Raw genomic sequence first — 14,878 nt, forward strand, 5'->3', positions numbered from 1 at the left:
GCAAACAAACAAAACTTAGTTTTATGAAAGTCAGGCAGGAAATAGTCACAGATATCAACGTCTTCTTAGGCAGGCCTGTTTTAACCAGCACATTGTTTAAAACACATTACAACAGCATCGATTTAGGTTTAATTTTTTATTTAATTGTTTAATTAATTACTTTCTTTAACAATATTACATTATATTAAAAGTTTTCAGATATTTAGAGTTCTTTATAGATAGATAAATGTGTGTGGGAGTGTGGTTTTATAATGCATGTTACTATATATATATATATATATATATATATATATATATATATATATATATATATATATATATATATATATATATATATATATATATATATATATATAAAGTTGAAGTCAGAATTATTCGCCCCCCTGTTTATTTTTTTTCCCCAATTTCTGTTTAACGGAAAGAAGATTTTTTTTTTTTCCCCCATGATGACAGTAATGACAGTAATGACACTTAACTAGGTTAATTAGGTTAACTAGGCAGATTAGGGTAATTAGGCAAGTTTTTATAACGATGGTTTGTTCTGTACACTATCGAAAAAAATATAGCTTAAATGGGCTAATAATATTGAGCTTAAAATGTTTTTTTTTTTTATTAAAAACAGCTTTTATTCTAGCTAAATTAAACTAATAAGACTTTCTTCAGAAGAAAAAATGTTCAAATGGGGACTAATAATTCTGACTTCAATTGTATGTACTGTATAGATAGATAAATAGATAGATAGATAGATAGATAGATAGATAGATAGATAGATAGATAGATAGATAGATAGATAGATAGATAGATAGATAGATAGATAGATAGATAGATAGATAGATAGATAGATAGATAGATAGATAGATAGATAGATAGATAGATAGATAGATAGATAGATAGATAGACACTGAGACTTCTTATATTGTATCTTATCTTTTAATATATTTTACATTTATTTACTTGAAAAAATCTATTTTATAATATTTAAAAATATGAAAAATTACAAATTTTATATATTTTTAATAGTAATAATGATTATACATTATTATAATAACAGTATAAAACGCAAAAATCAGTCCAAAACAAAAGCTTTTTGAAGTATTTTTTCCACATTTTTCAATTGCCTTGGACTGATTTTTGCTGTTTATTCTGATGAATCCCTTACCCCAAGAGCATCTACAGATTATTTAAGCTATTCCTGAGCACTTTTAGTTTGATTTTGGATTGATGACAATAGATTTTCTGATATTTTGGGGGCTTTTTTATGTATGTGTGCTGCAAAATGACCTTTTATTCACATTTGAACACACAGACACTTACTTGATTCTTTGTGCTCCTCTGGGCCAGATGAGCCATCTACCAACAACCCAGACAAGCCGAAGAGCTTCTTCCCAGCATCCTCCGCTACCTTCAGGGCATTTGGAGAGCCAGCGGGGACACGGGCACCCCCAAAGTCAAAATCTTTTCCCTCCACATCTGTGTAGCGGAGATGAGGTGAAGCCTCTGGATCCAGACAGCCCTTCAAGCGCTTGGCAGGGAGAAAAGCAGACTGATAAAGCCCTGCATCTCGCTCCTCAGGTGGGGAGGAGAACGGCCGGAATGCCCCCACTGCACCATGATTGAGCATACCCAGAGGTGAGCAGTCAAGGTTGGGTGGAGCGAACTGTGGGTGGAGGTGGAGCAGAGGGGTGGGAAAGTCTCGAGTGGGAAAGCCTCCTTGCCGATGGTACATGGAGGCAAATGTGTACGAGCCGCTGGGAAATGAGAGGTGCATGTCCTTCTCCAAAGTGACTGGCACTCCAAATGGCCGAGGGGGCTGGCAAGGTATGGAGGCATCTCGTCCAGCCTCGGCTGTCGATGCCAGGACCATCAGGGCAGGAGAGGTCAGCGGGCTGGGCATATAGGAGGAGTTCTCCATCTTAAAGGCAGTTCGGTGGAGGTCCATTTGATCAGCGAACTCAGTGTAATGAGATGAGAAGATGTGAAGGAGACTGAGCTCAACGATTATAAAATGATGCCTCACAGACCAGTCATCCTCTGATGGAAAGCTGTGAAAGAGAAAAAAAACAGCATGTCAGTATGAGCCTGAAAAAGTACACAAGTATGTCATGGCAATTTTCTTTTTTTTAAATGTCATATATGGAGAAAGTAACATTTAGCGATTAGAATAATTAGACCACAAATGAGTCTTTAAATAAAGGTCTGCTAGTATGTGATATGATTATGTGAATTTACACAATGAGATGTTATTAAAGAGATATTCATTCCTTCATTTTATTTTATTTTCGGCTTAGTCCCTTTATTAATCAGGGGTCGCCACAGCATTATCCAGCATTTGTTTTACACAGCGGATGCACTTCCAGCGGCAACCCATCGCTGGGAAATATTAAAGAAGTTCACCCCAAAAAAATACAAATTTACTCACTTTTAATCACCCTCAAGTGATTTCAAACATTTATGAGTTTCTTTATTCTCTTCTAGAAGAAATGTTGAAGAAAGCTGAAAACCTGTAACTATTGACTTTCATAGTAGGAAAAACAAATAATATGGAAGTCAATGATTACAGGTTTTCAGCTTCCTAGTATATCTTCTTTTGTGTTCAATAGAAGAAAGTCAAACAGATTTAAATCAAGTAGAGCGAGAAAACAATGACAGATTTGTATTATTTGGATAAACTATCCCTTTAACAAGTTGCTTGCCCTGTAATATAAAAAAGGTTGACCTTGGAATAATGCATTTTTATTTAGTAAACATAATTGCATGTTTGTTTGTTTTTTACAATGTTGCTAGAGCATTTCACTGCCTTTTGCATTAATCAATTTTAAACAACACTGAATATTTATTTAACAAAATTAGTATTGTTTAAGAAGTAAAAAAAAATCACTTGTGTAAAATTCTGATATTACTCATGGTTTTGAGTTAGAACATCCTTTTGAGTTTAAAGGGTTAAGAATAATGAAAACACTTGGTGTTATTTGGATTGTATATTTTGAATGCAGAAAAAATAAAACATTATTATATGAACAATTAAAAAAACCTGAACACATTATTTTAAAGGACGAGATAATTACTATGCGGTCAGTCATACGAAGAAAATCAAATAATCAACTTATTATATCAATAAAAATAGCAACAAGATAATTACTAAAACAAAACTTCAAAGTTTAGATTAAGGTAGGCTAATTTAAACGCCAATTACAAACTGACTAAAATTATTTGTGCATGCCGCTGTTTTTATAATTTAACAAAACTAATAAAATCCATTTTTATAACTTTCACACAAGTTAGTGATTATCTTCACTACAGTAAACTCTGCTTTTAAATAAGGCTTTAAAGAAGAGATACAGAGTTCAAAATCTGCTTTTGTTGAAAATGTTCTTTCGGTTTTTGACACGATAAAATTAATTCAGAAGTTTAAGTACAACTTTCTACTCAAAGGCTATATGCATTGTTTAAGACACAAATGTAGTCCTTAATTCACTGTAAAATGTGATTATGACTAGCAAAAAAAGTCATTCCTACTTTTCTTTAACACATAAATTTGACATATCATATACTCTAAAGTTTCACTACACTCTGCAAAAGTTTACAACGTTAATAATAATCCGCACGCCACAACAAATGATAAAAAAACCTTCACTATGCACAACACAAAAAGAAAGTCTTTCGACTCCCAAGAAAAACACATTAGAAAAATATAATAAGTTGTAGTACTACTCACAATATTGTAGTCAAACATCTTATTCTCAGTCGGAGATAAAACTGTTCTTTTATCCAAGGTCAAGTCCAGATTATGTCAGTGGAAAGATATAACTTAAAGAGAAATGAGCGTAACTTAAAGAGAAATGAGCGGTAAAATTGTTATACAGTTTTGACAAGAGTTTAGCTGTTTAGCGCTGTGATATAGATTATGCAGATGCGCGTGATGTGTCAACATCCGATCCGCGCGCACCTCTGTTAATGCGCGCGAGCCGCTCACTGTACCGCCACGCGCTCGCTCGCTCGCTCTCTCTCTCTCTCTCTCTCTCTCTCTCTCTCTCACACACACACACACACACACACACACACACACACACACACACACACACACACACACACACACACACACACACTCCTTACAGCTCGTGCTGCTCAGTTAACTTTAAATTTATCATCCTCTACCTCCCTGTACGACTTGGATATTTTGTCAAATGTAAATCTCCATTCTGCGCCTCAACTACAGTGAATGATGTCAGTGCATATGAGGGATATGCCCTGGGATATAAAGACCACCAAAATATTTCCAATGCTTCTAACGTCCTTTTTGCATCGGAATTGGTTAGTTGGGACTCTCACACGCTGGCACGGGAGTCCACCTACTGGTTAAACATCATATAGCACCTTTAGCGGTAAGGACATTCAATTCGCATCATCTAACAGCTTTCAAACTGTCTAAATTATTACAAACAGCGAAAGTGTCAATTATGACGACATTTTGGCCTGTTGATATCAAGACTGCACAGATGCATCTTCTATCATGTTATAATTACTCGACCACCCAAAGGCACTCATACTGGTCATAATGGCTAATGGCAATTACATTGTGGTACGGTCTGACTTGACATGATGCCAACAGGACTCATGCATTCAAATCATAAGTATATATATATATATATATATATATATATATATATATATATATATATATATATATATATATATATATATATATATATATATATATATAAATATATATACACACACACACTTACAATACATAACATCTCAAGATAACATCTAATTTAATAATTTAAATATGCATTACTATTTAAGCATCATAATATCTTACATATGCATTATACAATGAAGAACTAAAATATTAGACAGCATAAACAAAACCAAACATACACATACTCGCATAGCCTATTTGCTGAAGATTTGCTCAGCCTGTCTCGCATTGATAAAGTGTTTGTATAGAGAGGGAACATAAAATAAAGTTACTCTCTCATAAAGAACTGAGGTATTAGCTTGAGTAAATTAAATCACAGTTTAATAGAGGTTTCAGACTTGCTAATTATGACTTCCAAGATCATTAACAAAGTCTTTTAAGTCTCTTGCTTCATAATCCAAGTCCTTAAATGAAAATAAACGAATAAATCTGTATGCTAGAAGGCACGTTTTTGAATATTGAGTCTTACTCTTCTTTTTGAAACTCATTTATTCAGTGCTGAATCAAATTAGTTCAGTTAATTCTGCAAAGCCATGAACCTAATTGGAGTTTAATTGCTGTTTTTAAGTTTCCGGGACAAGTGAAGGAGCGCATTTTTAAAAGTGGATAAGATGCACCATATAATGCTGTGGACTAAAAGAAACCTTTATATTAAGTGTATATAATCATATAACATATATTTAAAAAAAGAATTACATATATCACATAAAATATGTAAGTTTTCTCTCTCTCTCTCTCTCTCTCAGATAGATAGATAGATAGATAGATAGATAGATAGATAGATAGATAGATAGATAGATAGATAGATAGATAGATAGATAGATAGATAGATAGATAGATAGATAGATAGATAGATAGATAGATAGATAGATAGATAGATAGATGTCAGTATTCAACAATTCAACAATATAATTAATATATATATATATATATATATATATCCTTAGAGTGTATTTTATACTTTTAGAGTGACTTGAGGATATTCAGATTCTTGCATTGACAGTGGTTGTTTATTACAGCACCAAATGCCTAAAAACTTAATTGGTGATTTATTTTCAAACATGATTCACATCATAATTTTCAGATTTTCAGAAATCAGATTTTTTTGATTATTACTCCTGTTAAAGCCATCTTTTTCAGAGCTTAGGACAACACCATCAATATCGTACACTCAAAAAAGTATTTTTGCTACTTGCTCAAACTACTTATTAAAAATGAGCTGAATCAACACAATTCTTGACTTATTTTGGGGTTGGACAACTTAATTGTTTAACGTTCAATCCACTTAAATTTGTAAGAACAAGTTAACTTTATCAAGTTTTGTAGGTACAACATGAAGAAATTGTGTGGAACCCAGCCTTTTTATACACCCTGCATTTTACCAAGGAACTTTTGTGTGGGAGTTACAGTTGAAGTCAGAATTATTAGCCTCCCTTTAAATTTTGTTCTCTTTTTAAATATTTCCCAAATGATGTTTAACAGAGCAAGGAAATTTTCACATTATAACTGATAAAAATGTTGTTTTCTGTAGAAAGTCTTAACCTAACTAACCTAGTAAAGCCTTTAAATGTCACTTTAAGCTGTATAGAAGTGTCTTGAAAAATATCCAGTAAAATATTGTTTTCTGTCATCATGGCAAATATAAAATAAATTAGTTAATAGAGATGAGTTATTGAAATTATTATGTTTGGAAACGTTTTAAAAAAATATTCTCTCTGTTAAACAGTAATGTGTGTATAAACACACACACACACACACACACACACACACACACACACACACACACACACACACACAGTGATAAAAGCTTCAGCAATTAATTGCAACAAGAAAATTTGATACCATCAGATGCCCACATATATGCAGTACAGGGAAAAAGCGAGGAAGACAGAAAGAAGACATCGGTGGCAGACTCGGGATGGAGAACTGTAGTGGGTGTCAAAGTGATGAGCTGTCTGCGCTTCCTCACCATCTGTGCATATGTGTGCGTGTGAACGGAGAACTCCCAACACAGGCAGAAGGCTTGAGTGTGACAAGGAATACAGCGAGACGCATTATGGTGTCCATCATTGATCGCTTCCTCCCAGGAGTCTTGGCGCCTGCTACCAGGAAACAAAAGGTTAAAATATGATACTCCCCTGTTCTCTCCCCCATCAGTGTCCCAGCAGCACCTCTGTTTACAAATCCACAGCGCGTTCTCTTTCACTCAGAGTATCCTGCAACCGCATTTACACTACAGTGTTGAAACTATAGTCTTACGATATGACTTCATACATGTTTAAAAATGAAGGTTTTAAATGGGAGTTTTTCAACAGTGACACAGAAATAAAAATCTATATTTTATTCACAAACCCTTTCAAATGTACAGTTCTAACATGTTTTATGCTTTGTAGAACATTTAACCATAGTATTCACATATGGTCACATTGAAAAAGAACACAGAGTGTAACTTATTTTTCTTTCAATTAAATTAATTCATCAAATGTTTTTTTTTTCTGAATTTTGGCAAATTTGTGGACTTCGAACCACCAAAATATCCTTAATTGTAATATTTTTTAAATATATATTTAATTTTTTTGTTTTTGATGTTCACATATTCAGTGCTGCTAAAGTTTTAAACCATTCTAGTGAAGTTAATATTTTTTAATTAATTGCCAAAATCGACCAAAGAGTACCAGAGAGATTTATTTATCCCAAAAAAACACAAAATATCAAAACATAATTTTCACATAACTAGGGTTGTAAAAGTCTTTTTTTATGTCTGTTTTTACACCATTATGACAATTTTGCAGTCAAAGATGACCAAAGAGCAGCAAAGGTTTATTTTTCAGTATTTACATAATCAGTCCTGCAAGAACTTTAAAGAAGTTATAAATATATAAGAAGTAAATAAATAAATTGTATAGGATATTAGCTATAAATGTAAGCATTACAATTATTTTTTAGAGTATAACAATATATAATAAATATATTAAATAATAGCTAATATATACAGTATAATAATATAGAATAAAATATAGAATATATTGTAACTTTCAAATTTCTATTAGTTAATGTTAATACATGCATTTACTACCATGCACAAGCAATGAGCAATGAGCAATGCATTTATTAGTGTTTATTCATCTTTGTTAACTTTAATTAATAATAATAAAGTTTTTTAGTTCAATTCCTTTAATGCAAAAGTGGCCACATATATATATACAGTTGAAGTAAGAATTATTTATATATATATATATATATATATATATTTTTTTTTTTTTTTTCCCCCCCACATAGCTAGTGCTTTAAAAGTCACCATGTTTCACCATGCCAGGGGTGTCAAACTCAGTGCCTGGAGGGCTGCTGCCCTGCACAGTTTAGTTCCAACCCTGCTCCAACACACTTACCTGTAGGCTTCAAACAAGCCTAAAAGACTCATTTAGTTTGATGAAGTGTTTGTAATTAGGGTTGGAACTAAACTGTGCAGAGCTGTGGCCCTCCAGGAACTGAGTTTGACATCTGTGTTTCATACCATTCTGATGACAAATTTGCAGTCAAATATGACCAAAGAGCACCAGAAGTTTATTTTTCAGTATTTACATAGTACTGCAAGAACATTAGAGAAGTTACGATTTAAATGAATAAATAAACTTCATGGAAACTAATATATATATATATATATATATATATATATATATATATATATATATATATATATATATATATATATATATATGTCACGGTTGCAGGTTTGTGCGCTCTTCCGGAATATCTGTGTGATCATGTGGGTTTGTTTTGTTTTTGTGGCCCACGTGTATTGTTTTGGTCACGTGGCCTGACGGCACTCCGCTGGATTGATTATTCGCCAGCTGATATACATTATCGTGACTATATAAGTGCTACGTGTTTAGTGTTCATTGTCAGTTCGTTGTGTGTGCTCATGTCTGTGCTTCTGTCTGTGCTCAGGACCGTGAGGAGTTCCCGCTAGAGCCTGTTTTCCTGCTTGATTCCTGTCCTGTTCCCCTAGCCCTAGCACCGCACTCTTTTGTTGCACCTGTTTTTTGAGTTTGACTGTTTCAAATAAATTCCTTTGTTCACTCGCTATTGGATCCATCCGAACATTTATTTGAGTGTGACATATATATATATATATGTCACATATATATGTGACATATATATATATATATATATATATATATATATATATATATATATATATATATATATATATATATATATATATATAATAGCTAATATATACAGTATAATAATATAGCATAAAATATATAATATATAGTAACTTTCAAATAAGGTTTCATTAGTTAATGCTAATTCATGCATTTACTACCATGAACAAGCAATGAACAATGCATTTATTAGTGTTTATTTATCTTTGTTAACATTAATTAACAATAATAAAAACTTTTATTACAGTAACTAATGTCAATGCATAAGTTAATGCATTAACTAAACTGAAAATATCATGTTTTGAGATAAATAAAACTCTCAAAAATAACAATAAAATAAGTAAAAAATAAAATAAAATAAAATAAATAAATAATTTGGTCACACCTAACAATAAGGTTTTGTTAGCCAAAATGTATTTTCTATAATCTAAGAAAGAACAATTCTGTATAAGAATTGTCCATTCTTAGTTCACGTTAGTAAATACATAACATTGACTAATGAAACCTTATTGTAACGGGTGACAGATATATTAATGATATATAATATACATTTTGTATAGATAATATATATCGTAATATAATAATAATAATAATATAATAATAATAATAATAATATATAAATAAGCCCACAAGCATAACAAGTTCTAAAAAATACAAAGACATGCAAGGAACACAGTCCGGACACACAGAGCTAAAGGGCTCTGAATAGGAGTGTATGGGCTGTGAAGTGACTAACTGTGAAAGGCAATGACAGGCCGAGACCCCAAACCCACCTCCTCCTCCTCCTCCCCGCCTCCCTCTGTAAGCTCCATCCCTCCTCGCCACAGGCCTGACATTGACATGACACTCCCAAAATAATGATCAACAAACACTCCTCGCCTGAGCGCAAGCGGTCTTCTCCCTTCCTCACCGTGTCAACAGTGATTAACAAAGACCCCAGCATCACTAGAGACACATGCACCTAACGATGGGCCGAGGCTGAATCTCTAATGCGACAGACAAACACCACCAACTTCCTTACACCAGAGGGACTGAAAGTGAAAAATATAAGGCCACATATTACATTAAAGCACAAATGCATGGCAAGTGTGTAGGAAAAGTCATTATCCTCAACCGTATTCATGTCTTCAAAAGCCCTACAGACATTGGAGCCGCACTTCTGTTCTCTGACGTTACTTCGTGTTACCTTTAGGACACGGAGAAAGGAGAAAGAACGATATTACGTCCCTCCACAATTACCAAGCTAAGCGAATATTAAAATGTCTGGCTCCATCAGTCGAGGCTATCGTGATTGGTATTTTAACCTTTGACTACAGTACAAAGGAACCGGCTCTTGGAACCAATATTGGAAGGATGGAATCTAATTCTGGAATGATCCTCGGTAATGAGGGGGCCGCCGTGGGGGGCTGGATAATGCATATATGAGATATTATTTTTGGGGCTGAAAGTGTTGGGGCAGAGGGGGCTCTCGGAGAGTTGAATAATCACAGGCAATGAGGTGTAGCCAGCGTGACAGAAACACCTTACTGTCTCGCCTGAGGACAGCACTCTTAAATCAAACACGAATGATTTTATCACATGCAAATATCCCTTAGGTTTTTTTTTCTGCGCGGGGGTCTTCATATTCAGACTTTCAGTGCAGTGCGGATTTTTGTGTGACACTTGCATGGACGGTCTGTCATTAAAGAGCTAAAAAATTTCAATCTTTTATTGTTAAATACTTGTACAGTAAGCTTGATTCCTATTGCAATGTTTGAGCATTCTAAAGTCTTTGTGGAGAGACATTCTATTTGGCTGACTATTGGGGTGAAAATTTAATAGCTGACAAAATAAGACCTTACTGTTAAAGTTCTCTAATAAAACAAAAAAAAAATGATATTGCTAATTTTAAAAATATAAACATTAGATAACTTAAAGGGAAAATTAGAATTTTTGCCTAGGCTTCTTTTGCGAAAAATACTAAAATTAAAAAAATAAATAAAGATGCAACAAACAAAAAAAAGCACATTAGAAATCACACAAAGAAAATTAAAAATATCAAAAGCTAATTAAATTTATAAAGAATATATTTATATATTATACACATACAATTCTGTATCCATTTGGTGATATAATGTTTGTAATTTCATATGTAAGTAATAAAATCATTCAACACCTTTAAACTCAGTGACAGTGATTTCCCAAGAAATGGCTCTTTAAAACATTTGTAAACAAGCAAATTCTTCATCCTAGTGGGGGTGCCAAGTTTATATTACAAAATCTACTACACTACTTCAATTTGTGCTGATTTGAGTCAGAAGAAAGCTTTAAAAAATAAATAGATTTTATTTTTTTGACTTAGTGACTAATTTGTATGAATTCATACGATCTCATTCGCACAACTTAGTATGCTTTGTTCATCCCCCAATGATGTTTGGGTTTGGGTGCCATGCCTCCTTTTTAAAATTTTACATTTTTATATGAGTGAACTCATATGAATTTATATGAATTAGCCACTAAACTGACAAAATGTAAAATTCTTGCGTTTCCTTGTGAGATTAGGCTGGATATAGATGTCACGTTGTGGCTAATTTTAATATCCACTTGTTAAGTCGTGACGTATGAAATACTGTTTCTGGGTCCAAGCTGTTACTCATTTTAGTTGAGAAAATATTTGTTTATGGCTACTTTTTAGTCATATCACATATTAAAGTGAATTTTACATAAAATCATATATAAATCACAATATTCTCTAGGCTGTATCAAAGACACCAATATTTTAAAAATGTATGAAAAATTAATCACTTTCTGGCCATCTGATATAGGCATGGACATATTGCGTTTACGATTTTCGAAATTATTACATTGCTTTATAAACGTTTATTATTACCATTTGGTGAGTCTCCCCATACAGTTTGATAGTGTTTGGAGTCAGAAGCGGCTTTGCGTGACGTCACACTTAACAAGCAGATAGTACCTTTCATAGGAACCTCAATTTTTGTGATATCAACTTCAAATGTGGAATATAACTGTTTAGCCGTATGACTTTGATTTTAGAGAACATTTAGATTTAAACCATTTTAATAAAATTGTATTAATGTAAACATGATTTTTTTTTTTGAAATAATCTTACAATGAAAAATACCAAACTTAGGTTATATATAAAATCATTCATAAATTCAATTCAATTATATTAGGACATAAATATCTTAAATGAGGAAGCTGACAGTTATTAAGAAGTTAAAATTTTGACAAAGTGACAGTGTGAATATTAAAAAGCATTAAATCTGCCAACAATGTAAATATCAATATAATGTAACTCAATAGCAAATATTTGGAATAATATTTTAGCAAATTTTAAAATTTTCATTATTTTCTGCCTCATCAACCTATTAACTGAGGAGGGTGATAATTGAAAAGGTAATATTTTGACAAAGAGTTTCGATTTAAAACACTTCTAATTCACAAATGTTTAAAGATTTGCATTATATATATATATATATATATATATATATATATATATATATATATATATATCATATGGTTCTTGCATGTCACATAATTTACTGTCACGACAGCAAGGACGAGCAACTGATGACGGAATATCCATATTTAAGCGAACTATCCCTTTAAAACTCAAATTCCCTGTCTCGCTCTTCCACGCCCGCTGTCCCAATTAAACAATTCTGGCTGTGTGAGTGACTGGCGGGGGCAGCAGAGACAGGTCGGGCTCTGTTAAAGCCACACTCCACTAAGTCTACCATCGCCCAGGACCTCCGCCGACTCTATTCCCGGCCCCTAATCAGTGTGCGAGCGTAATATCAGCCTGGGTTAGGTGTCACCATGTTAGAGGCGTTAATGGAAGAGCTCCATCCACTCAGCCAGGGGGACGGCATTACCGCGGGCTGTCACAGTCGGCTGAGGATTGGGACAGTATTACTGCTGGCTTTCATACAACGTTGGTCACTAAACTAATGGGGGCCCCGGCGGAGCTGGGAGAGATGGAGATGAGATGGAGAGAGAGACGTGGGGGAGGAGGAGGAGAAGGGGGAGTGGTAAAAGAGCAGGAGATGGAAAGGAGGAGAGGGCAGTCTAGCACCTTCTCTCCTAATTTGCAGACTCTAATGTATAGGAGAGAGAGAGAGAGAGATCCAATCTGATGTGATTGAAGAGACCAAGCCAATAACTTTCTGGAGAGTGTCGATAAATGTTAGGCACTTCAGAACAGCCAGCACTTACCCTAACGGTTAACAATTCACCAGCATCGGCCTCTGTGAAAGATATCTCTATGCAGGGTGCAGATATGCCAATTCATTTGGCGTCCAAAGATTTGACAAGCTAGACTGAGTCTGAACAGCGTCGGTCAAACGCTCCGCTGCTGCCAATCTCTCTCTCTCCTCCTCCTCCTCTTCCAGCCTGACTCCTCAATCTTCTTTTCTCCAGAGATCCTTAAGCCGTTCGGCAAGAAATCGAAAAGTCGCGGCAGCAACAAAGACTGTAATATCGAGAAAAAAAAGAGCTAATACCATTTTAAGTGTGGGGAATGAAACGAAAGCCTATATATGCAGCTTCGGCGTGAGAGATAACACCTTGAGAATGGGTGACATCAAGTGAAAAAGAAGTGAGGTGGCGGCGGAGCGGGGGGGATCAGCGGCCTGGGCTCAGAGTTGAGGAACTGACACTGTCTCTAATACAAGTGTTTAAATATTTGATGCACTGGGATAAAGAGGGCTCCCCTTTGAATGAAATTGAGTGTCTGCTGGAGAATCTATTACCGGGAGTCTGATGCAATTTGACAGTGGCAAAGCAGCCTGGGTGTTATTCTTCAATGGCTCCCCAATCTCCTTTCATTACTCCTCTTAAATGTTTCTCTGTCGTGCTTGACTTACTTCTGATTACAGCCTCTTTCAGGGAAGGGGGAGACGGGAAGGAGAAATAGAAAGGGAGGGGGGGGGTCGACTTGGCATGGGCAGGGGTTCTCCACTGCTGATTCAATCACACAGGAGGGCAGACATTTGTAGGGGTATTATATTTTTGTGTGCAACAGATCTCTGCAGAGGACTGGTGACTGCATCTATGGGACAACGGGACAGGAAGAATCAAACTATTTCAAAGAGGTAGTTCAGTCGAATATGAACATTCAGTGTCACTTTACTCGCTTTCAGGACACAGGGCTCAACAATAAAGACTGCCCAATGGCCCGGGGCCAGTGTGAGAAATGCTCGGGACAGTAGACAAAATCATTCGGGCCAGTGCTGCCTTGTCACTAAATCTTAATTTGCCAGTGACTATTTGTCAATTGCGTGCAAATACAGTCTTCGAATCGAGAAACAGTTTGTGCTTTTAAGTCTTTGAATGCTACCTTCTCTGTAAAGTCGTAAACACCTTATTGCTTTTCGGTTCCTCTTATTTGACTGGATGTTGTGAGCACAGTATTTTTTTCCGTAACCTGGTAAAAACCAGTACAGTTAAGAGATGGCAACATTAAATTATGAGGCTGAAAGAAAACTTCTGTTTATTATGTTTCGGAAGCAGATATTTACATGGGTACAACACGAAAAAAAGGGATGTTTTGCACAGTTTGCAGTCACTTTTATGTCAGCCACCTGCACATTTTCCATACTGCTATATTTCACTGCTAAATATTTTAACATTTTTTGAATATTTAAATTCTAGATTAACAGACATTATTTTTGACACATTATTTAAAATATGTAGCTAAGAAAAAGCTATTAACTTTTTTTTTTCTTTTTTTTTTTTGGTGGGGCCAGTAAAATTTTTGGCAAGGCAAGTAAAAATCTGAACCACTGGTCCAATCGGGCCAGTAGAAAAAATCATTAGCGTTAAACCTAGGACATCAGATATATAGTTGGCTTTTTAATTCAACGTTAAAGCAGGTTGTTGCACCATAAAAGTGGTCATTGATGACTAATATACTGCAAGTAAACAAAAAACATCACTTTAAGGATTCAAAAGAGAGATACAGATTTAACGAAATGAATACCGTGGCTCCTAATGATGTAAGGAG

General features: G+C 34.5%; 1 protein-coding gene and 1 long non-coding RNA gene across 7 annotated transcripts in view; one reads left to right on the forward strand and one right to left on the reverse strand.

Annotated features, from left to right (window-relative positions):
• Positions 1–14,878, forward strand: part of LOC147842616 (uncharacterized) — a 1,013,036-nt gene that overhangs the window by 811,802 nt on the left and 186,356 nt on the right. The window lies entirely within an intron of this gene.
• Positions 1–14,878, reverse strand: part of rnf220b (ring finger protein 220b) — a 147,393-nt gene that overhangs the window by 105,649 nt on the left and 26,866 nt on the right. For 2 of the 6 annotated variants that reach the window (XM_087264475.1, XM_087264476.1), the window contains 2 exons: positions 6,672–6,804; positions 1,315–2,042 (listed from right to left, as the gene is read on the reverse strand). In XM_087264475.1, coding sequence (XP_087120601.1) covers positions 1,315–2,042; positions 6,672–6,772 — 829 coding nt within the window. In that variant the 5' untranslated portion in view covers positions 6,773–6,804. Of the gene's footprint in view, positions 1–1,314; positions 2,043–3,715; positions 3,951–6,671; positions 6,810–9,781; positions 9,903–14,878 lie in introns of those variants that run through there. The other 4 variants (XM_087264479.1, XM_087264478.1, XM_087264477.1 and 1 more) reach the window with 3 other exon arrangements.

This window comes from Danio rerio, chromosome 8 (genome assembly GCF_052040795.2).
Source record: "Danio rerio strain M-AB ecotype USA chromosome 8, GRCz13ab, whole genome shotgun sequence".
Classification (NCBI taxonomy): domain Eukaryota; kingdom Metazoa; phylum Chordata; class Actinopteri; order Cypriniformes; family Danionidae; genus Danio; species Danio rerio.